The sequence below is a fragment of the Musa acuminata genome, chromosome BXJ1-1, assembly GCF_036884655.1.
Source record: "Musa acuminata AAA Group cultivar baxijiao chromosome BXJ1-1, Cavendish_Baxijiao_AAA, whole genome shotgun sequence".
Classification (NCBI taxonomy): Eukaryota; Viridiplantae; Streptophyta; class Magnoliopsida; order Zingiberales; family Musaceae; genus Musa; species Musa acuminata.
The window spans coordinates 1263738-1288678 of NC_088327.1; the positions used below are offsets into that span (position 1 = coordinate 1263738).

General features: G+C 47.2%; 1 protein-coding gene across 2 annotated transcripts; it reads right to left on the reverse strand.

Annotated features, from left to right (window-relative positions):
• Positions 1 to 431: 431 nt before the first annotated feature.
• LOC103980496 (uncharacterized) lies at positions 432 to 24722 on the reverse strand. Of its 2 annotated transcripts, XM_065079791.1 has the most exons (10): positions 24207 to 24722; positions 23993 to 24092; positions 22160 to 22362; positions 20803 to 20909; positions 20391 to 20721; positions 19529 to 20307; positions 2881 to 2917; positions 2281 to 2517; positions 2142 to 2189; positions 432 to 948 (listed from the first exon to the last, which is right to left on the reverse strand). In XM_065079791.1, exons 6-10 carry the CDS (start codon positions 19831 to 19833, stop codon positions 562 to 564), a joined length of 1014 nt encoding a protein of 337 aa, XP_064935863.1. In that variant the 5' UTR covers positions 19834 to 20307; positions 20391 to 20721; positions 20803 to 20909; positions 22160 to 22362; positions 23993 to 24092; positions 24207 to 24722; the 3' UTR covers positions 432 to 561. The 2 variants fall into 2 exon arrangements, with proteins under 2 accessions (XP_064935863.1, XP_064935923.1); XM_065079851.1 differs by lacking the exon at positions 20391 to 20721.
• Positions 24723 to 24941: the final 219 nt, after the last annotated feature.

The following is a 24941-nucleotide window of genomic DNA, read 5'->3' on the forward strand; positions in this document are numbered from 1 at the left end:
ATTTTTATGTGATTCATGATGTTATTGTGGAGATTTAAAGGAAAACAGTCATGGGTGGGTTGACCATATATCAAAGTCAGACATTTGGATGATTGCTGTCACCAAATATTGACTTCTTCTAACCATCATCCAGTAAATCATTTTTATGTGATTCATGATGTTATTGTGGAGATTTAAAGGATACTGATGAAGCCCTCCCGTAGCTGAACAGTATATTTGATTGTTCATTGACATCGCTTTAAAACCATGAATGATCAAGAAAAAGAGAACAATAGAGCTGCCGCAACTGTATTAAATAGATTTTGTGCACACCATTTCCTCTCATAATCTTGCATATATTTAACAACATAAGCACACCAACGCCAAATTGGCAATGACTACATAATACCAACAAATTGATATTTCAACAGCATAGAGATCATCAGTGAAGATTCAGTTCAAAAAAACCGGTATCTATTCTCTTAATTCGTACACAAACGATAGCCCGATTGCCTTCATTAATGTTTCGATACAATAGATAGGTTTAGAAGTTTGAGTAAATCTGTACAACGGATGCCACCATCAATGCCAATCTCCACAACACCAGTTGCACAGGTATGCAGATCCCTTGGAGCATCGCACCATCAGACATCCTCTCCGTGGGCAGCTCCAGCAATCGGGTTTCCTGCATCTAATTTGGCAGCAACAGTTGGTCGTGAAGATGGTGGTGCTGGTGGTTGCAGCAGCTTTGGCAGGGAGTTTGAGAGTTTGCCGAATCTTCTTGAGCCGGGTTGCAGTCGTGAGGTTCTCCATTTCCCGAATAAACTTGCATAGGTGACGGATGTAGTCTGGATATAACTCTAGGTTGCAATGACCTCCTCCTTTGATCCATAAGGGATCGTATGGTTCTTCCGCTAGTTTCCATAAACCATGTCCATGAAGCCAATTCACTACATCATCTTCGGTACCCTACAAGAAGACGTCCAACTGTTAAAACAAAACAGAATCTACTGGGAATATTTATAATGATCATTCTGACACACATTTTAACTTGTAAATAAAGGGTATCAGTTCACACTAAATACAAGGAATTATTGATAATCTACAACACAAATTGACAACTGGTACATATTGGAACATAAAACAAAGTCACTACTAATAACAGGCTTAAATAGAATCAATGGAGAAGACACAGTTACAAGCTCGATGATTACTAACTAACATTGATCGAGAGATGTATCATCAGGTAGAGAAACAAGATTTCTGTTACCAGTGGATAAGTATTGAAAGGGATCTTTGTATATGAAGGTGCTCACACCAACCAGTCAAATCCTATACACATGAACAGAAATCAGTGAATCATATCATCCACATTTGCAGACACAATTGTCATAAATGAATTTAGTCTTTCATTGGTTGGTCTTTTCAAGCATCATTTTCTTGTTGTCAAGACGGGAGTTCCTAAGGATATCTGATTTATGCAAATCAATCAAGAACACAGTCCACGGTGCAAACATATTGGTTTGGCCCCAAAAACACCACAATCCATAAACATTAACTTCTCTCCAAGATTAACTCTGTAAAGTGACAATCCCACCACTGAGGTAGCCTCCCTGTGCACTATGTGTTCTCGAACGTCACAACTTTATATATGAATGTAAATAAGCGAAGTCTCTAAGCAACAGCACCATATGTTTTGAATAAATAATATTGAAGGAGTTCCAATAAAAAGTTTCTTTCCATCAAAATCTACAGTGTATGTTTTGGTGAGTGCAATGCAGAAGTTAAGTAGCACTTTAAATTCATCAATGTGCATGAAGAAATTGACGATATATTCCAAACTAAACACTGAATACAAAAAAATTTGCATAGCAGCTGACAAGTATCAATATATTTAAGAAACTGATGGACTGTTCAATGTTTAGTTTATAGAAAACATTTTTTTTTTGTAACTTCTAGTATAGAAAATAAGGCCAATTTTGAAGTTCAAAAGTTCATATACAATGGAAAAACATCAACCAAAGTCAATCTACATCAGCATTGTTAAGGATTTAAATGCTACTATTTCACAAAGAAAGCTTTTAAATTCTTCTCAACAGAAAGAATCAAGCCACCGGTTGTTTGCAGGACAAAAGGTGATGAATTTAAGACAAAGCACTTACATGAATTACAAAAACTGGGCACTTGACCTTTTTAATTTTGTCAATGTTCTGCATCAAAAGGCAGACCAATTAGTAGCTAAAATCACTGACCAATCTAAGAGTACGAGTAAAAAGATTGTGGTCAAAGCAAGAGGCATACTTTATAAATGTCAAAGCAGAACGAGAATTTGACATGGCAAACCACACGAAGTCCTGACAGTATAGCACTGTGAAGTACCACGCCTCGCAGTCTCGGCAAGTGAGCTGCCAAATGCAATGTGGGACCGCTACCGACAGATTGGCCATACAAGATCAAATCTTCCTGACCGACTCCATATTCTGTCTGCAGACACTGGTACACTGCCTCGATGTCTGCATATGTGTTGTATTCGCTTGGCTAAACACCATAAAGAAATGCATGGTAGATTAATTCAACTGCTGTGGAAACCTATAAAGTTAGACAGTGAAAGGAAACACAAGATCACAAAAATTGAAATGAGTCCTTGGAAATCCAATGAACAACAAAATACTAAAAATACTAACAAAACTTAGCAGAAATGTCTCAATGTCTCTACCAAATCTAGATCACATAGTAACAAAAACACTTGCAACAATGTTTAACATAGACTGGTTTTGATTGAGAGTCCAACTACCACCCCAAACCCCAACCCACCACCCCACTCCCCCTCGTCCAAAAACCCCCCACCCAAAAAATTTAGATCATCCTCAGCAAACTATTTATCTCAAGAAAATAGCCTACCTTACCAGTAGATGCTCCATATCCTGAATAGTCATATCTGCATGTTAGAAGAAAGCAAACACCATTATATAAGACTTCTAAAGCATCGAAAACACAAAGAATAAGTCAATAAACAAGTGAAAAACATGTTAAACAAGGATGGATAAATGAATCAAAGAAGTTCAGCTTCCTATGCTTTGAAAGAAAGTTTTGGAGGACTCAAAACAAGCATAATATTGAACACATTCCATAAAAAATCTTCAAATTGTTTATAAACATTCAACTTTTCTTGAGTTTTGCTATTGATATGTTGTGATATATTCATATACTTCTTCACAGATACTTGAATACTGCTAATCATCAAATAATTACATAAACATTATGATAAACACCTTTGTCACCTTCCAGCCTGATATAAACCGATATAATGATTTGACGTAGAACACAAACAAAATTAAGAAATTACTACTATAAAGGATTCTAGTAAACTAACCTTATAAGGGAGGATGAGGAAAATCAACTCCTTATAGTGGAGAAAACATTTACAATACTTGAAGATATTGCCATATTTTTATGATTCCATAGGCTTAGAGGAGGTCATCATTTATACTAGTACTAGAAAAGTAACTAACTAACAATGTGGGATAAATAAAGTGATAAGTGGGCAGCTTTAGGCTCTTTGAAAATAGTCTCCTTCTACATATTCCGCATTAATCCCCTCCACCTGAGAAAAAACTTGTCCCAGTGTTTATATCTAAATACAATGGATTCTCATTTGGAAAGTAGTCATATAAGTCTGCAACATTGAAGGTCTTTAAGATACCCCAATCATCTGGCAAATCAATCACATAAGCATTGTTATTAATTTTCTTTAAGACTTTATAGGGACCATACTTCTTCAACTTTAATTTGTTATGAGTGCCTATGGGAAATCTCTCTTTTCACAAGTACACCATAACCATATCCCCTTCCTTGAACACCTTCTCTCTCCTATGCTTATCAGTTGCTTCCTTGTACTTGGCATTAGTAGCTTCCAACTTCTTCACATCAGCTTGGGATGATTGTACTTGCTCAGCCATGTTGTTAGCTGCTACACTCATTCCAGGAGTCTTTAGTAGGCGAACTAAATTCAGAGCATACTTCGACACTTTCTTGTAAACAATAGAAAACGGTGACACTGCAATAGAACTATGAATTACACTGTTATATGCAAATTTAGCTTGTGCAAGTGTGAAATCTCATTGTCTTGGTTTGTCACCACAAATACAACGAATCAAGTTTCCAAAAGTTCTATTAGTTACCTCTGTTTGACCATTAGTTTGTAGGTGAGTTATGCTACTAAACTGCAAACTTGCGTTAAATCAACTCCCCTCTGAGTTTTGGTAATCCCAATACAAAATCCATGTATAAATCCTCCCAAACGTCTTCTGGAACTGGTAGTGGCATATATAAACCAATGTTCTGCGATTGGCCCTTTGCAGTTTGACAAGTTGGACTTTTTTTTACAAAATTGCCATCATCCCTTTTTAACTAGGGCCAAAAGTACCTCTCCTCGATGCTTGCTATCGTTTTGTCTTGCCCGAAATGTCCGTTGAGTCCTCTGTGTAAATCTTGAATAATTTTTTCTCATAAGGGCATCCTCGGAATGCATAGCTTATTACCTTTGAATAAGTAACCATCATGGTTATAATTGGAAAAACCAAATGATATAACTAACCATTCATATAAGCCTCCTCTTGTCTTGAATGTCGTCTTTCATTCGTCTCCGGGCCATATGCAAATTTGATGATATCCGCTACATAGATCAATCTTTGAGAATATCTTGGAGCCTTGTAGTTGATTCAACATATCTTTTAATCGAGATATAGGAAACCGATACCTGACCGTGATTTGGTTGATGACTCTACTATCCATGCACATCCTCCAGCTTCTATCTTTCAAGAGTGATCTCTTTGAATTCTTCCAATATCAATCTTAGTTCGTTTGGAATCTTTGCTTCAGGTGGCTCTTCTCCTTTCATAATAATAGCATAGCATACTCTTGTTTCTTTAGAACTGACAATGAATTCCTGCACAGAGTTAGAATTGGATAAGAAAGACTTCCCCTCCACTTTAGAAGTGTTAGATTCATCTCCCTTTCTATTAGTCGGTAGAATAGCAATCTTCTTCCCGTTCCACCAGAATACATAGACATTCTTCCTTCCAAAGTGGGTTGCATTCACATCATATTGCCATAGCCTTCCAAGTAGCACATGGCACGCATCCATATCAACTACCTCACATATAACTTCCTCCTTGTAGCTTTTTCCAATTAAGAGAGTTTTACATATCTTAGTTACAGTGACAGTTGGGCCTTCTTTAATCCACCCTAGTTTGTATGGTGTTAGATGAGCTTCCGTCTGTAATTTTAAGTGCCTCACCAGTGATTTAGATATAATGTTGTCACAGCTTCCACCGTCTATGATCAATGCATACTTTGTTTTTAACATTACATTGAGAATGAAAGATTTTCTTATACTGAGATGGATCTTCTTGCCTTGGGTGAGTAATAATCTTTTTACAACACATGCGACGTGTTCTCCTTCTTCCTCTACTATTTCAGCATTGTCAATATCATTAATCGTATCATTTTGGGCATCTCCTTCTTCTTCAAAGTCATCTTTGTGATCTGTAAGGTTGACAGTCTTATGAGCACGACAATCGTTGGAATGATGACCAGGCTCCCCACATTTGAAACATTTCCCAACCAGGGGTCGAGCATATGGATTGTTTGTGGTAGTCGAGATATGCTTAGCTTGCTTTGTTGCTCCTCTGATATTTGTGCCTTGATTTGCATATTGTATTGACTCGGTCACAACTTGCTTCTCTTTGTTAAGACCAGGTTGTGTTGTTGGAGTAGAGCATTGTCGGGTAGCAATTGGAGGTCGAGTCAACAACATTTCTGCCTTTAATGCCATATTGTGAGCTTTATCTATTATCCATATCGAAGTTTAAGGCATTCTATCTTTAATTGCATATTTCAATTCGTTGACGTACCTTGTTGTCGGTTGGTCTTCTAACTCTGATAAGTTACATCTGGCTGAAAGGCGTAAGAATTCATTAGTATACTCAATTACAGATCGAGTGCCTAGGATGTTGTTTTGGTATTGTTGGAACAATAGTTGTTCATAGTCTGGGGGTAGGAATCTTCCTTCAAGAAGTTGCTTCATCTTTCGCCATGTCTGTACTGGTGTCTTTCCTTGTCTTCTTTTGTTATTCTGTAATGTATCCCACCAAACTATTGCACCTCCTTTCAACTTGTATGCAACAAGCTTAACTTGTTTGTGATCAGGAACATCCATCACCTCGAAGAAGTTCTCTACGTCATAATTCCAATCAAGAAAAGCTTCAATACTGAGGTGGCCATTAAAATTGGGGAGGTCTACTTTGAGGCAATAATCCTCAAATAACCTATTTCGTCTAGATGGTGCTTGATGTCTTATGTATTTTTCACTGTCATCTTCTAAGTCATCATCATATACTGTTGGTTGTTGTGGGTGAATAGTACCATGTCAATTGAAGTGTCGAGGTTGAGCTGCACCTGCACCTCTTTTTTGGTTGGTTCTATGATAGTCCATAATTCCTTCTTCTTCTCCTTCATTTTACTCATCTTCATAGGCTGGTTGCCTACGTTGGATTGCAGGCCTGTGTTGATGACTAGGCTGGCGATTAGCATCAACTCCGACACGATTAATCCTACCATCATCATGAACTTTGTTAGTGCTTAAGCCCAAGTTAGTGAGCATGTCGCGAATCTCTCGAAGTTCCTAGGTCATCCTAGCTTATTGTACTTATAGCATCACCCATAAGGCTAGCACTCCTCGATCATTGTTATTTGGGTTGTTGTTGTTACGGTAAGTAACTTTTTAGCCGTGACCTCGGGGTCGACGCGGCTGGTTCAAGGCTCCAAATGGCTAGGTTCAGACGTGGTTCCTCCTTGGGATCCTGAGATGGCGGATGCAGTGGGCCTGGCTGGGAAGCTCCGCCATGCCGAGAGGGCTCAGCTACGGTCGCGTGCCTGCACACAGGTCGGGTCGATAGCTCGGCCCGACCCCTCCGACGATCGAGTCAGTGATGTGGAGTGGAGTGAGAGAGCCCCCCTATTCGTTAGGAATCAGGGGGTATTTATAAGCGGGTTTGATGTTACCTGATGTGCCATGCTGCCAGAGCAGGGTCGTACCTCTGATGGCGTCTGTCGCTGTCGTGATCGTTGCGTGGAGGGCCGAACTGCAGCAGGGTATAGGGGGTGTCAGTCAACGCCTCCCCCTGTCTTGGCCGATGATGGGGGTTCCACCGGGGGGGTCGTTTGGGTACATTCGATATGGGCGCGTGTCGTGTCGTTGTTAATGCTCGTTCTGGGGCAGTGCGCCACACAAGACCTTCGTCGCGGGGGGTGTGTTACGTCGAATCCGGGGTGTTATGTCAAATCAATTAACTACCCCTATCATATGCCCCACCCGAAAGGAGTTATGCGTCGGTTTTGCATGTAGGGAGTCCGATGCATGGCTTCCTGCTTCAGGAGGACTGTTCAGACGGATCTGCGAGGCGCGCCGCAGACGGGTTGGCAGCGCCAGGTCGAGGCGCGCAACTCAGTCGGGAGGCCGAGTAGGGTTGGATTCGGGGGCGATGGAGCCGACGAGGGCCGAGGAGCACAACGCAGGCGGGGTGACCGCGCGGGTGTCGGGATGGCGTAGAGCCGAGGACCGAGGAGCACAACACAGGCGGGGTGACCGCGCAGGTGTGTCTCGGGATGGAATAGAGCCGAGGACCGAGGAGCACAATGCAGGCGGGGTGACCGCGCAGGTGTGTCTCGGGATGGCGTAGAGCCGAGGACCGAGGAGCACAACGCAGGCGGGGTGACCGCGCAGGTGTGTCTCGGGATGGTATAGAGCCGAGGACCGAGGGGCACAACGCAGGCGGGGTGACCGCGCAGGTGTGTCTCGGAATGGCGTAGAGCCGAGGACCGAGGAGCACAACGCAGGCGGGGTGACCGCGCAGGTGTGTCTCGGAATGGCATAGAGCCGAGGACCGAGGAGCACAACACAGGCGGGGTGACCGCGCAGGTGTGTCTCAGGCTGGCGTAGAGCCGAGGACCGAGGAGCACAACGCAGGCGGGGTGACCGCGCAGGTGTGTCTCGGGATGGCGTAGAGCCGAGGACCGAGGAGCACAACGCAGGCGGGGTGACCGGGCAGGTGTGTCTCGGGATGGCGTAGAGCCGAGGTTTCGGGGCCCGGCCGGAGCGAAGCCGAGGCCTTCGCCGTATGAGGGCTGCGGCCGAGGCGGTGCTTGGCCCTTGGCCGGCGATCGGTTGCGGCCGGGGATCGGCTGTCCGAACGTGCGCGGGCGCGGGAGGCTGCCGGTTTTCTTCTGGGGAAAGTAAAGGGTTCCCCCCCCCTTTTTGGGGCTGCCGATTTTCGAGGCTGATATGATTGGGCGCCTTCGCACCGCGCTGCCGCTGGCAGCCATGTCATACTGCATTTATGGCGAGGTGATGCTCTTTGTTTTTCGAAGCGTTTTTTGGGAGACGAGGGGTTGCGTTTTGGCGGGGCGCGGCCTGCTTATAGGTAGCCTGAGGTTGGCCGCTGGGGTTTCCTTCATTTGTTTTCATCGCGCTACCTCGTGCACCTTCACTTGTCTTGCACCTATCGTCCCTTCTTTCTTTGCTAAAGGTTAGTGAGAATGGCGTCTTCCTCCTCCCTTTCGTCCTCTTCGAAGGCCGTGGAGACAGCGACTTCGTCGAATCCCGCATCGTCGTCCGATGAGAAGGCGACCCGGGCCCTTGAGGCCCTGATGTGGCCGCACGACCACGACTCTACCGTGGGCGAGTCGTTGCTGAGCCTCCTCCGGGATCGTTATGGTATCCCGGAGGAGTTCGTCCTTCATGCTCCCGAGCCCGGTCAACGGGCGTATGACCCAATTCCTGAGGGCTTCGCCCTTACCCTAGATGCTTTCGAGGCCGGGCTACGCCTCCCCTTACACCCCATCATAGTTTCGTGTATTTCCTGGTGGCGCATCTCCCTGTCCCAGATGGCGCCGAACTCATGGCGCTATCTGGTGGCGTTTTTGGGGGAGTGTCACTATGCCCATATAACCCCGACCCGTGCCCTCTTCCTTTCCTGCTTCCGTCTTACCAAGGGGTCGGGGGGCTACTATCTGTCCGCCTGAGCGGGTTTTCGGGTGAGCGGGGCTCCTTCCAGCAATAAGGGGTGGAAGGAGCGTTTCTTTTTCGTCAGCCGCCAAGGAGATTGGGGGTTTGGGATCCGTTGGGGGGCGCGTGTGATAGACAACACCGTCCCGGTTTTGGACGACGAGGGGCGCCGAGAGCTCCAGAGGCTTAGAGAGATCCTCCCGGCCTCCCGAGCCATCCGGAATATGTCCGAGCGGTGGTTGGCGGAGGCGGGTCTCAGCCCGGTGCCTCTAGGTATGCTCCCCGGGGCGGTTTTTTAGGGGTTCTCATTTCGCTCACGGGCTGCCCGCTTAACTGATGGTTGTTTTGGCCTTCTCTCGCAGAGATGGTGCGTCTCGAGGCCCTTCGAGGGGGAAAAACTTCTTCGGCCGCGTCGGGCCGTTCGCCTGTCGTCGCCAGGGCGGGAACGAGGGAGGCGCCCGTGGACGTCGAGGCCGGTCAGCCTCGGAAGAAGGCACGGGTGCTTCCGAGCGACGGTCCTGAGGTGGTCCCGGCCTCAGTGGAAGGTGTCGTGGCGCCGGTGGCGAGGGCTGCTGCAGCACCGGCGGTCGAGGGCGTCGTAGCGCCGGTGGACCATGCCGCGGGGAGTCAGGAGGAGGGCACGGCTGGTCCGAGTGGTCGTGCGGTGATGGAGGCGCCTCGCCAGCCCTCCATCCGCAAGCTTCTTCGTCTTCCGCTCCGGAGAGAGGACGAGCCTTACTTGGCGTGGGAGGTGGGCGCTCTTCCGCGCGGCGCGGCCACTGACCCGTTAGTGGGCCGGTGGGACGGTCTCACCCGGGGCAGCCGGGTGTGGGCCGACGGCGATTGTGCGGCCAAGTTCGTCCGCGGAGGGCTGCATCCCGACATAGCTCGGGATTTGTACACTTTATCCTCCGAGGCTCTGCTTAGCAAATCCGCTAAGTCGCTGTTGTGGGTAAGTGTTGTCTCGTCGCTCTGCTTGTGAGTTTTTAGGACATGCCTGATTTTGACCTTTCCCCTTCCCCAGGGCAACCACTATGCCGCTGCGCTGATGGATCGCGTCCGTGACGCGGGACGTGTCATTGCTGCCCTGAGTAGTCGCAATGCCGAGCTCCGGAGGCAGGCGGACGAAGCGCGGGCTGGAGCGGGCCCTGAGGCAGTCGCGGCGGCCGAGCAGCGTGCCTCGGACTTGGAGGCGGAGGCGGTGCGCCTTCGATCTGAGCTCCAAGCATCCACAGAGCGGTCCGCGGAGTTCCAGGCGCGGCTGGAGACGTCGGAGGGGCGTAATACGGAGCTCCAGACGAAATTGAGAGCGTCGGTAGCCGAGGCTCGTTCGGCGAGGGCGGACTCCCTTGAGCTGCTCCGACGCCTCGAGGAGTCGCGAGCCGAGGCGCGGGGGGCCTCAGAGGCTCTTGACGCCGAAATCCGCCAGAGGCCGGGGAGGGAAAAGAAGCTGATCGAGGACTACAAAGACTCCCCGGGATTCCAGCTCGGCCTTGTCCGGACCGGGCGGGTTTCGTACGAGTACGGGTATCGGGTTGCCCTTGCTCGTTTCAAGGTGCGCAACCCCGGCTCGGAGGTTGTGGAGGATCCCTTTGGTTCCTTCCCTGAGGACCTGGACGTCGGAATGCCAGTCGATGTTCCCTTCGACGACAGCCCGGATGCCCCCGAGGAATGATGATTTTTGTACTCTTTTGCTTTGTTTTGTAACCCGCTTTTTGAATAAACATGATCTTTCCCTTCTCCGGTAGACTGTCTGCGTCTCGGCACGGCTCTATCTTCAGCCCAGTCTTTTTCTTACGGAAAGTATTTTTTGAGATTTTGGGCGTTCCAAGTCCTTGGCAGGGGATGGCCCATTATTGTGGTGAGTCGGAATGTTCCGATTCTGATGACTTCGGCCACCCGGTATGGGCCTTCCCAGTTTGGAGCTAACTTGCCTCTTGCCCTGGTCGGGTCGCTGACTTTGGTCCTTCGCAGGACCAGGTCGCCTAGTCTGATGGGCCGGGGTCGCACCCTTCGGTTGTAAATCTTTGCGACCGCCCTTTTGTACGAGAGGGCTCTTACATGTGCGCTGGCGCGCCGTTCTTCCAGCAGATCGAGGGCTGCTCGAAGTCCTTCGTCCGAAGCCTTTTCGTCGTAGCTTCGTGTCCGGAGGGTGGTGATGGCTACCTCAGGTGGCAGGACAGCCTCAGTTCCGAACGCGAGGCTGTATGAGGATTCTCCGGTTGCGGTTTTGGGAGTGGTGCGCAGCGACCATAGCACGCTGGAAAGCTCATCTGTCCAGGTCGATCGGGCTGCGGACACTCTTCTTTTGAGTCCATCCAGGATAGACCAGTTGGTTACTTCCGCTAGCCCGTTGGTCTGAGGATGGGCCACCGAACTGAACCTCAGCTGGATGCCATGATCGGCACAGAACTCCCGGAATCTTCTGCCGGCAAACTGAGGTCCATTGTCTGTGATGATGGCCTTGGGCAACCCGAACCGAGTTACTAGGTTCTTCCACACGAATTTCTCCACTTGATGTTCCGTGATCGTCGCCAGTGGTTCGGCCTCGACCCACTTCGTGAAATAGTCCACCCCCACAATTATGTACTTCCGCTGTCCAGAGGCTGGTGGGAAGGGTCCGAGCAGGTCCAAACCCCACTGCGCGAATGGCCACGCGCAGTCGATGGGACTGAGCGGAACCGCGGGCTGTCTGGGTGCGCGGGCGTGCTGCTGGCACGAACTGCACCGTCGAACGTAGGCTTTGGCGTCCTGGCACATGGTCGGCCAGTAGTAGCCTTGACGGAGTATCTTGTGCGCCAAGGTTCGCCCGCCGATATGCTCACCGCATACCCCCTCGTGGGTTTCGGTTAGAACCGTCTGGGCTTCGTCAGGCTCTAAACATCGCAGGAGGGGAAAGGTGAAGGACCGTTTGTAGAGGCGGCCACACTCCACGGTGTACCATGCGTGCGTACGTTGCAGGCGCCGAGCCGCGACTTCATCGAGGGGGAGGGTTCAATCTCGCTTGAAGCGCAGCAACTCTTGTACCCACGTGGTCGGCGCGCCGCCTGGGGCTGTAGTTGCTATTTCAACGGCGCGGGTGGGGAGCTCCTCGACCTCTGGCCATGCTTCGGAGATCGGTTTCGACGCCAGCTTAGCTAGTGCGTCGGCTCGCTCGTTCTCCTCCCTCGGAACGTTAGATAGTGTAAAATAGCGAAACTTGGCGGTTAGGTCCCTTACCCGTGCCAGGTATTTTGCCATGGTCATGTCCCGAGCTTCGTATCCGCCGTTGAGCTGCTCGGCCACAAGTTGCGAGTCGGTGAGGACGCGTATTGCGGCCACCTGCATCGCGAGGGCCAGCTCCAGCCCTGCTAGGAGCGCCTCGTACTCCGCCTCGTTGTTGGTGGTTTTGAATCCGAAGCGAAGGGATCGCTCGAACGAGCGTCCATCGGGGGCGAGGAGGACTAGCTCTGCGCCGGCGCCCTTTGGGTTGGCCGAGCCGTCGACGTGTAGGGTCCAAGCTTCGGGAGCCTGCTCGAGATCTACGTCCTCCAACTGCGTTAGCTCCGCAATGAAGTCGGCTACCACCTGGGCCTTGATGGCGGTCCTGGGCGAGTAGCTTATGTCATGTTCGCCGAGCTCCACCGCCCATTTGAGGAGCCGTCCTGCAACATCAAATTTTGTTAAGACCTGCCGAAGGGGTTGGTCGGTGATGACCTCCACCGGGTGTGCCTGGAAGTAGGGGCGCAACTTCCGAGCTGAGAGCACTAGGGCGAGCGCGAGTTTCTCTATCGGCGGGTAACGCTCCTCAGGTCCACTTAGGACGTGGCTGACGTAGTAGATCGGGAGTTGTTGGCCGGAGCTTTCTTTGACCAGGACGGAGCTGACTGCATGCTGGGAGGCCGCCAGGTAGAGGCCCAGCTTCTCGCCCGGAGAGACGGAGGCGAGCCGGGGGAGGCTGGCCATGTGCTGTTTTATTTGTTTGAAAGCTTCCTCGCATTCTGATGTCCACTGGAAGCTCTTCGGGCTTTTGAGCGCCTTGAAGAATGGGAGGCAGCGATCGCTCGATCGGGCGAGGAAGCGAGACAGAGCGACAAGTCTTCCGTTAAGTCGCTGCAGGTCTTTAACCGTCCGGGGAGACTGCATATTGATTATAGCTTGGACCTTCTCTGGGTTAGCGTCGATTCCTCTCTCGTGCACGATGAACCCGAGGAACTTCCCGGAGGTGACGCCGAAAGCGCACTTTGTGGGGTTGAGCCGCATGCCGAACTTGTGTAGCGTGGCGAAGGCCTCGGCCAGGTCGGCAAGGTGTGTTCTGGCCTCTTGGCTTTTTACGATCATGTCGTCTACGTAGACTTCCATGTTTCTTCCTATTTGATGGGCGAACATCTTGTTTACCGTTCTCTGGTATGTGGCCCCAACATTTTTCAGCCCGAACGGCATGACTTTGTAGAAGTACACGCCTTGATTGGTAAGGAAGGCCGTGTGCTCTCTGTCTCCGGGCGCCATCTTGATCTGGTTGTACCCTGAGTAGGCGTCCATAAAAGAGAGTCGCGCGTGACCGGTCGTTGCGTCGACCAGCTGGTCGATCTTCGGGAGGGGCTAGCAGTCTTTAGGGCACGCGTCGTTGAGACTGGTGTAGTCAACACACATCCTCCAGCTTCCATTGTGTTTCTTCACGAGGACTACATTGGACAGCCACCGAGGATATTTGGTTTCTTCTATGAAGCCCGCGGCCAGGAGCCGGTCCACCTCTTCTTGTATTGCACGTTGTCGGTCAGGGGCCTGGCGCCGAGCCTTTTGTTTCACGGGGCGAGCGTCAGGTGGGATGTTGAGGTGGTGCTCCGTGATCTCGGGGTTGACACCCGTCATGTCCGATGGGGACCAGGCGAAGACGTCGGCATTTTCCCGTAGGAGACCGACGAGCTGCTCCCGTTCCTGCTCTGGTAGCTCCGATCCGATCTTCACGATCTGGTCTGGTCGGGCTTCAATCAAAGGAATGTCAACGGTGGACCCCCTCGGCTCGGGATGAGGAGTCAGTTTTTTCGTTTCCCGCGGATCTGTCAGGGGTGACTCGGTCCTGGCTTTCTTGCCCAATGATACGGCGGTAAGGTAGCACCGCCTGGACTCTCGGGGGCTTCCCGTGGCTTCCCCGACCCCATCGTGAGTCGGGAATTTAATGGTCTGGTAGTAGGTCGAGACAACCGCTCTGACCTTGTTGAGGGTCGGCCGGCCGAGTATGGCGTTGTAGGCGGTAGGGAGGTCGACCACAAGGAAAGTGGTCATCACCGTCTTCGACTTCGGCGGGGTCCCTAGAGTCAAGGGCAAAGTAATGGCCCCCAGGGGAGAAATTGAATCTCCCGTGAAACCGGTGAGCGCCGAGCGCATCGGGCTCAGGTTCTCCGTGGCCAAGCCCAGCTTCTGAAAGGCGTCGAAGTAGAGTATGTCGGCCGAGCTCCCTGTGTCGACCATGATCCTCCTCATCTGCGCGTTGGCTACCCTGGCGGATATTACCAAGGCGTCGTCGTGGTCGGGTCGCTCGGCTGCTCCGGTTGGGAAGGTAATCTCGGGCTCCAGCTCGTGCCCCGAGGCTTCGTCGGGGGCAGCTCGAGCGTACGCCTTCCTGCCTGACGTGGAGCCTCCTCCTGATGCGAGGCCCCCGGCTATCACATCGATGTGCCGCTCGACGGGGCCCTCTGGGCGAGGCGACTGCTCTTTGTTTGGCCGGAGGTACTGGCCGAGGTGTCCTCTGAGGATGAGCTCTTCGATTTGCCTCTTCAACTCGTAGCATTGCTCAGTGTCGTGCCCGTGCTGCCGATGAAATCGGCAATATCTTGATCGGTCTGCGAGCTCCCGCGGGTTCCTCATCGGGCGAGGGTCCTTGAGCAGCCCCTTCCCCTTCTCGTGCAGGAATATTTCAGTCCGGGATGAATTCAAGGCGGGAAGAGGAGGCCTCGGGTCAGGTCTGTCCAACTTTCGCCGGGAGGCGGCGGGTTGTTGCTGTCGGGGCGGTTCTGTCTTGACCTTTTTGTGTTCCTCCCGTCTTCTAGCCATCCAAGTCTCCGCGGCGATAAACTGACTGGCACGCTGGAGCATCTCGGGGACCGCGACGGGGGGTCGCTCCACGAGCGACCAGAAGAACCTGGCGGGTCGCAGGCCTGTCATGAATGCCTGCATCAAGAAAGAGGGGTGAGCATCCGACAATCCACGGATTTGGGTCGTGAATCAGTTCACAAAATGGGAGAGGGGCTCGTCCTCCTTCTGGTTGAGCCCGAGGAGCAATGCCATGGACGGCTTAGGCCGGGCGTACGCCAGGAAGTTAAGCTCAAAATCCTTGGCGAGCTGGTCGAAGGAGGCGACGGTCCCTGGTTTCAGGCCGTTGTACCACGTGCGGGCCGGTCCCCGCAGAGTTGTGGGGAATGCCCTGCACATCAGGGCATCAGAAGTCCCGAATAGCGCCATCTGGGCGCGAAAAGCGGCTACGTGGTCTGTCGGGTCGGTGGCGCCGTCATACGCATCCAGAGTGGGAAGGCGGAAGTGCGACGGGATCGCTTGATCTTGTATCTCGGGGGTGAACGGAGATCCCTGGCGTCCGTCCACCCCGAGCTCTCCCTTTGACTTGCGGACTTCCTGTTGTACCTCGTCAAGCCTTTGACTGACGAGGCGTAGCTGAGCTCGTAGGGCATTAGTCGAGTCGGCGGTCGGAGCCTCGGGCTCGGGTCGGCTCGCCGTGTCTTCTGCTTCTCGGCTCCCCAGCCGAGCTGCGGGGTTTTGAGGTGAGACAGGGGGCTCAGGGAGTGGTGCGTGAGTCTGGACAGGGGTCTCCCGTTGTGGCGAGGGCCGGGTCGCGTGTGGAGGGGTCCGCTGGGGGACGAGCGGGATGATGGTCTGGACCATGCTGGTCAGGGTCCGGACTTGGTGGGCGAGGTCGTGAAAAGCTTCGGGCGATACCGACGACGGGCCGACGGGTGCGCTGTCGGGAGGCGACAAGCCTGGGTCATTGAACAGTTGCCAGTAGCGTTCCGACACCGCTGCGGGGCATTCGTCGCGAGCTTCGTCCTGTGGGGGGTGTTCCCCCGAGGCGGGGAGCCCGGCGGTTGAGGACTCGCCGAGGTGGATTCGCTGGTCACCTGACATTTGGGGCCCTCCTTCTAGCGCCAATCTGTTACGGTAAGTAACTTTTTAGCCGTGACCTCGGGGTCGACGCGGCTGGTTCAAGGCTCCAAATGGCTAGGTTCAGACGTGGTTCCTCCTTGGGATCCTGAGATGGCGGATGCAGTGGGCCTGGCTGGGAAGCTCCGCCATGCCGAGAGGGCTCAGCTACGGTCGCGTGCCTGCACACAGGTCGGGTCGGTAGCTCGGCCCGACCCCTCCGACGATCGAGTCAGTGATGTGGAGTGGAGTGAGAGAGCCCCCCTATTCGTTAGGAATCAGGGGGTATTTATAAGCGGGTTTGATGTTACCTGATGTGCCATGCTGCTAGAGCAGGGTCGTACCTCTGATGGCGTCTGTCACTGTCGTGGTCGTTGCGTGGAGGGTCGAACTGCCGCAGGGTATGGGGGGTGTCAGTCAACGCCTCCCCCTGTCTTGGCCGATGATGGGGGTTCCGCCGGGGGGGTCGTTTGGGTACATTCGATATGGGCGCGTGTCGTGTCGTTGTTAATGCTCGTTCTGGGGCAGTGCGCCGCACAAGACCTTCGTCGCGGGGGGTGTGTTACGTCGAATCCGGGGTGTTATGTCAAATCAATTAACTACCCCTATCAGTTGTCATTGCCTTCATCACGAATGTCGTCACTGCCAAAATTGCCACTGCCATCACCGATAACACCATCGTAGTTGTCGCATTATTGCCACCAAACCTCATCTTGATGGGTTATAGGATTGTACTTAGCAAATTAAGTTTTTGATATACAAGATCCACTATAAGTGGCGAGTGTAGAGCATACTTCTTAATTTCCTAACCATAAACCTATTATGCTAACACCAAGAGCAAGGCTATGATACCAACTAGTGTAGAAAGGAAACAAAATTAAGAAATTACTATTAGAAAGGATTATAGTAAATTGGCCTTATAAGGGAGGACGAAGGAAATTAACTCCTTATGATGGAGAAAACCTTTACAATACTTGAAGATATTTTTAGATGATTCCATAGGCTTAGAGGAGACCTTTATTTATACTAAATCTAGGCTTTGAAAACTAGCTAATTAACAATATAGGATAATTGAAAGAAACATGAAAATGAACAATGTGAGATAAATAAAGTGATAAGTGAGCAGTTTTAGGCTCTTTGAAAATAATCTCCTTCTGCTTGTTCAGCATTATTGTTGACCTAATAATACAACAATGCTTGATACCAAATTATCGATAGTAGGTCCATCTAGCCCTATAAATCATAATGACATTGCCCAATTTCCATGATACTAATATTCAAGGTCTTCAATTTCGAATAATACCGCCCGTATCGGGTGAGACGAACCGGTCCGCCAGTAGACCGGTATACGGACTGCCCGCTACCGGGCGATACTGTCGATTGGGCTGTTTTCGCCTGCGACGTCACCTCGCATGGGGAGAAGAGAGGCAACGTCGAAGATTATTTTTTTACTTTTATATATAAATAAATACATATATATTAATATATATATTTATAGGCGACGTCGCCTCGGCAACGTCGCCTTGCGTGGGGAGAAGAGAGGCAACGTCGCCGAAAAAGATTTTTTTCTACGACATCTACGAAGATTTCTCAGTATATATATATATATATATATATATATATATATATATATATATATATACCAAGCGGTATATCAAAATATACCGCTCGGTATACGGTACCGTACTGTACCGAGCGAATCTCGAAACTCTGATACAGTACGAAATTTCAATCATTACTAATATTCTGACTTGCGGCCTAGCTCATGCTCCATGCCATGATGTGGCGTTTTGCCCTATTCTCATATAGTCGTTTCCTAGTTGGCTCCACTCACATGTATTATGATTCAACCAATCATTACCTAGTACTCATATCCTACTAGGTTTAATACCCATTATCATGATTCAACTAAACAAAACTATTCATCCAAAAATTTGGAAGTCTTGAAATCATGTGATCCTAAATGCTTAACATCAAGTTAATGATTGTGGACTCATCGACTCCTGTAAACCATCACAATTATTCTTTCACTTTTGATGTAAGAATAATCGAGATAAGCTTGGTGATCAAACTTACTTAGTTTACCTTCAAGAAATAATTCAGTAAAAGCTTAGACTTCATAAGAAAAAAAAGGAACCAAGAAAGTCCCCATTTTATATTTCAAAAACGGATTAGTAATATTTGAACATTATTCACATAGGTCTGAAGCAAACATATTTACAAAATTACTAATAGCTGGCATACTGTAGATATCTTGCTCACACACCATCATAAGATCTGTTGCATGGATAAGTTTTATCAAATCTCACATATTACCTTTTGTAAATCCAAATTATGGATATGGACCTCATCAAAAAATAAAATCAAGTTGTATTATATAATTACAAATAAATCAAGTTTCCCCATGTGGAGATCAGCTTAAATATCTAAATGAATGTCAAAGGGTGATCCTCTTCGTTAGAAGATACATCATTCAACTTACGCTAGCAACTTATTCAACAAGGCATATTATGTATCCATCATTCACAAACAATATCTGATTTCATTTCACAACAGAAAAAAAATTGAAATTAGCAACCAGGCAATGTGAAATTGTTTTACTCGATCCCGTTATACAAGTCTGTGATGGTGGACCCTTTACTTCAATAGGAGTTTAGTAATCGTGCAATAATCAATATGCAAAACAAAGCGAAGAAATAAGCTATAATATTCCCAACTTGGAAGAAAAAATAAAAGAATAAAATGGTTAATTGCATAGAAACTGCTGAATGGTGTTGTGATGTCTCCCATATAATTTTGATAGATCTGTCTGACACATTCAACCAAGATGCTTACAAATTTTCATGAGATCAGTAATAAACATTAATGTGAGTTAAAGCAAGCATCTTTACCTCCATTTACCAAATTCAACCAAACTGAAGCCTGATACTATCATGAAAAAGGAATTATATTAAGATGGAAAATGCACTAAAAGGTCTGACTGTGACACGGTCGAAAACACACAAAGGATCAAAATGTGAATAACATGGTATAGCTAAAACCCACACAGTATTTATGCATATGCAGTAACAACTGAGGCCAAACAAATCTAAAAGAGACCCCAGTAACCAGTCAATTAAATCTCTAGGGTCCAAAAGAAGAGGACAAACTAAATAAATATGCTGACCTGAAGATACAGTAAAAAATTGAAGAAAACAAAGGTAACCAATAAATTAAATCTTTGGGGTCCAAAAGAAGACGACAACCTAAATAAATATGGTGACCTGAAGATACAGTAAAAAATTGAAGAAAACAAAGAAAAAACTGATTCAAGGAAGCAAATAAAACTAGTAACAAATGGAATCCACTAACCCCATCAGATTAACCCTCAGGTTGACCTTAAGCTGCACGAAGAGATCATAGAGCTGCCCCAGATCTGCAGCATTGCCGTGTGAGTATAGCACCGTGAGCCTGGCACAGGGGTTCTTCAAATAAAATGCGACAAGCTTGGTCCCGTGCTTGGTGTCCAGCAGCAGGACATCCATAGAATGGTCCCTTGGGACGCCAGATGCCACCAGCCGCCCGCTGTCGTCTTTCTTCACGCTGTAAGTAGGTGGGTCGGGCGGGAAGAAGGTGAACTTCGCCGCCAGACTCGAAACCGAGCACCCCGAGAACATCGAGATCGATCCAACTCATTGACAGAGAGGAATTCTCATAAAAGAAGGATCTTTCTTCCTCCCCCTGTTCCCTTTAGCTGAGTTGAGAAGAAGTTACTCAGGTTTAGCTGACAAGAAGAGGTCCGGCGACTAAGTTCTTGATGAGGGGTTGGGAAGTAGAAGAAAGAAGTCTCCTTTCTCGGGGAAAAGATGGTTTTGGCCTTTAGGATTTTACCAGGGACCAGGGTTCAGGGAAAGGACAGAGAATAAGAGAGAGAGCTTTCAATGGAGCACAAAAGCTGTAGTTTTTGGATTGTCTATAGGTCTTTGTGGACAGAGCAAGAGAGAGCTATGTCAATGGAATGATCGAGAACTGAAGCAGGACTGCTGGAATCTATCCACCCATACACTGAAGGAGAAGCAGTTTGAAAGAGACAAGGTGAGGGTCCGAGGGAGAAAAGCCATGGTTTCCTTCTTCTTCCTCCTTATCTTGTCCTGCAAAAGGAAGTAGGAGTTTAGAAAAAAAAAAAAAAAAGAAGAAGAAGAAGAAGGTGCTTGGTGAGTAAAATGAGGAGCACCTCTTTGCTTTCCTTTTTGCTTGCTAAGTCACAGTCACGAGTAAAGATGAGATATGTGGCAGGATTCCTGGGAATAACTATGGGATTCTAGGGTTCAGAAGTATTCCAACATCTCTCTCTTCTCCGTGTTTGTGTGGGAGGGGAGACGGGGGTGGATAGGAAGGTCTGCTTTACATTTATTAATCACTTATGGTCATTGCGTTGGTCGTTCAGACTCCAGAAAGGAGAAGAGGGAAGGAAGGGTGTGTGAGTAGAGAGAGAAGATGGAGATGGGCACTTGGCAGAAGCGAGCGGAGGAGAGAGAAAAGGGGGAAGTGTGAGACTGCACCATCTGGACAGAGACAAGGAGGGTTTCAGTTTTTATGTGGGTGCCCACCAACACTTTCACACAACAACGCCAAAGAAGACTGACCTGCTGATCTTTGGCAGAAGTGTTGCTGGTGGTCCTGCTGCAATCAGGGAATGGCTGATTCATGCATGTCTACCTCCACACCAACTTTATCCAATTTCCTACTCTTCCTGTGTACATTGTTTTCACAAATTAGAAAAATCATTATACACATATTTGACGTCCACAAAAAAAAAATCATTATACACATGTATCCCTATCCCTCCATCAAACTTTGTCCAATTTCATATTGTCTGTACATATACTTGTTTTCAACAGTAAAAAGTTCTATTTTCTGAAAGTAAGCAGAAATTGGATATCTATCTATCTCATAGGGGGCAAAGCAGGTATCATAATTATTCTGACCTTCTTGTTGCTAAATTAAGGAGTATGCAAGGCAAACATATCAGATGCTTTCAATTGACTCCTAAGTGATCAAGAATGATTAAAGTTGACAAATTCACTGCCACAAGATCCGGCACAAAGATTGCATTGTTAACTCTTAAACATATTGGAGCAATGATGGATCAGATCCCATCATTACACAGGTGAACAAGGATGGTCCAGGTTTTCTCCTCCAACACACCTCATGAATGAGACTACAATTCCATATTTAATGTGTACCACAGATTTCTTTCATGATTATCCTGAGAAAGTACATCAATCACCGGGTTTGGGAATGACCCATTGTGATGCCTCAAATAAGAAAAAGGAAATATCATTGTCTTTTGTTGGAGGAAAACCAAAGTAAGTGCAGGTATCAAAAGATTCTCTAGTCCAAAAATATACTGATGTGACATAAATTCTGGGACATGAGTGACCAAGTCTGTCCATCACACATGCAATTATCAATTTCATTTTCAAGATGGACATTTTGAGTTGTGTTTGTGAGAAAAAGAATGTAGAATTATCCATAAGCCAACAAAATTAAGATTTTCTATGTTAGTAGAAGTTAGACAGGATTTTCCAAGTCAGAGCAGCATTTTAAGAAGACAAGGGAATGATAAAAAGTATTGCAAAAAGTACTTCCAAGACATAAAAACATGTACTAAATTACAAAACATATTTTCTACACTGGTTTTAGGTCTTCCACAGTATTAATATAAATGTAAACAAAGAAGAAAGACAGTAGTATGTCTAAGAACTTCTATGTCAGTTATAGCATGATTATAAATGAGAACAACGAAGAAAGACAAGATTTTTGCAGGTCAGGGTAGCATTTTAAGAAGACAAAGAAAGGATAGAAGTATTGGAGAAGTACTACCAAAGCATAAAACATAAACTACATTACAAAACATGTTCCAAGTCTTCCACAGTGTCATTATAAACGAAAACAAAGAAGAGGAGCGATTTAAAAAGACAAGGGAAGGAAACAAGAGACCATGAATTGTTTCTGCAGCAAGGCAGAGTGTCGCTTCACCGAGCAATCGTGTAGATCCCACAGCACTCGGCACCTCCTTCAACCTTTCTACGGAAAACACATGCACTGCAACCCATCTCCATGTACCCAAGCTCTGTTCTCTCTGTTGCACATGCACTCTCTGAGAGGCATAAAGCCACCGCCACCTTCTCGGACAATTAAACCTTCAAAAGGTGGCGAGTTATGAATCAGAAAAGAGAAGGTGGCAGCCACTGCTGCCCTCACAGCCAAATAGGTCTTTAAATACTTCAACCAGATGGAGACAAGCAAGGTCAGTGGCTCAGTTTCACTTCTCAATGTTCAGCTAATTAATACTCTTCGGTGCAGTGACCTGCTACTTTTCTATTGCATGAAAACGTGAGATTATTCCAAGCCCTCATGCATGTGGGGCTGGACCAATGTAGGGGAGCATTGTTTTCCACTGACATAATCTCATTTATAATGATGCACACTTGGCTAAGATACTAATAACAGTCTCGTGCTCTGAGCTCTTTGTTTGGTTTTTGGGAGTTGAGATTGGGTTGTGGACAATTGCATACTTCGAAAGTCAAGCTCTTGGGTTAAAATAACTCATCCTGCATGTCTTTAATCCACTCTTGGTCTCAAGAACAAGCAGGCAGCAGATCATCTAGTTTAACTGAGAACATGAGGCATTGTAATGCTTGATGTGCAAGGGTCACATGCATCATTTTTACTGGAGTTCATGTGATGAGAGCAGAACAGAGCCTTGTGACTTGATATATTTTGTCTCATGTATATGATGGACTATCCAATCCATGTAGACTACTGCTAGTACTATACTTTATTACTCTAACATGTCAGTGCCACCAGCTTCCTTCAAGCAATAGTTTGTCTTGAGATTTTCTCAAGAAGAATTGTTGCCATGCTAACCTACGTTGGTGAAGCAAGTGCATGATTCATGATGAATGTAAATAATGGATAGCTTAAGAGTTACCGCTAATGATGTACTTCTGTAATTGTTAGTAAGAACACCAAACCCCCAAATAAGTTGAAGTTTACATTGTGTATGTAATCTACAGTGAGAAAAACTTCATGGTCATATCATGCCAAACTAAGGTAAGATTATAAACCACAACAGTTGATGAATGTAAAAAACGGTTAGCTTAAGAGTTACTGCTAATGATGAATGTAAATAATAGATAGCTTGAGAGTTACTGCTAATGATGTACTTCTGTAATGGTTAAGTATGAACACCAAATGTAAACAACTCCATGATCATATCATGCCAAACTAAGGTAAGATCAAAGAACAACAGTGGATGTCAAAGCTTCTTTTTCCCTTATCAGAAAACTTAAGCTTAATACATCATACCCAAGTGAAACTTCAGTTTTATGTGTCCTGGACTCAGTGACAGCTTAGAAATTACATGTCTAGATCCCAGACACACTTGCTGAATCATGCATTCAAATTATGCACAAACATCAAGCAACAATTTTGATATTTGATGTTAGTTGCGTAAAGGTCATGCCATTTAGGTTCTTTAATTCAAGTTGCATCTTAAGAACACCAAGTTCTGGAGATCTCACCAAGAAAGATTTCCTTGAGACATTGGAAATGATGGAACTCTTTTAAGTTAGAGAAAACTATTGTTGCAGCCATTTCCATGTACATTTTCTACTGATAGCTCCTTCAGAAGATGAGATACTACAATGACAATGAGAAGATGCCAGAGATCTTTCTATAAGCATGCGAAATAACATCAACTAAAGCATCTTGCAAAGTTATTCAGATCAATAATTTGGCAATCCATTGATAAAGAGATGCTAATTTTACCTGATTCTAAACCAGCAAATTCCTTTCCTTGTTCATCATTTGTCGTTCTTTCCTCGCATTTTGTTTCCTGCATGAAATCCTTGTTCTCTCTGGCTGGAAACTACATTAATCTCACAGTATCAAAATCACGAGCAATCCTTCAGTCATCAAGGCCCAAAACTCAGATATAGCAATTACATGAAGCCTATGCAGAAAGAAAGATCAGCCGAAATACCTCTCCTCAACATGCTCGATCGCAGATTTCCCGAATCGATCCATTCCATAACCATCGATAACGGCCAATGTACATCGTCACATGCCTCTCTTCCATCGCAGTCATCCAAACACAATCCTCAAATCAATCAGATTGGCCAGTGCAGGAATTACACCGACCCCTTCGAATGAATCTAAAGTGAGGCATCCTCAAAGCCATCTTTCTGTGCAGGGTTCAAGATCTTCTCAGCAAACCCTCAAACACTTCTTGGGCGAGACCAAGTCTCTTGCACTGGAATACAACATCAGACTTGAAGCCAATTCTCAACAACTCCTCATTGCGCAGGCCTTCCCCTCGAGCTGTCGGTTCGCCACAGGCGTACCAAGCACCCTATTACACTAACATTCATGGCTTCGATGCCTACTGCTACGATCTACTAAAACAGTGTCGAGGCTCCTTATCCATCCCCGTCCTCTCCATATGCATCGATCCAACAGATCCATGAGACAACATTCTTCATCGGCATTCCCTCGAACACCAGTCCTCCACTCTCAACTGTTCACACTTCAGAGAACAGAGCAGTCGAGGAGCGGAAAAAGAGATACGAGAAACGAATCTGATATTAATAGAAGGAGAAAATTGCATATATATATATACATATATACATATATATATATATATATACATACATATATATATACATACATATATATATATATATATGTATATATATATATATGTATGTATATATATATG

Coding starts and splice junctions, on each gene's coding strand:
- LOC103980496 (XM_065079851.1), bottom strand. CDS start 19,833: ATGTTCTCGGGGTGCTCGGTTTCGAGTCTGGCGGCGAAGTTCACCTTC. Junction 2,918..19,528: donor CTGAGGGTTAATCTGATGGG/GTTAGTGGATTC, acceptor TCTAACATGCAG/ATATGACTATTCAGGATATG. Junction 2,190..2,280: donor TCTGCTTTGACATTTATAAA/GTATGCCTCTTG, acceptor CTTTTGATGCAG/AACATTGACAAAATTAAAAA.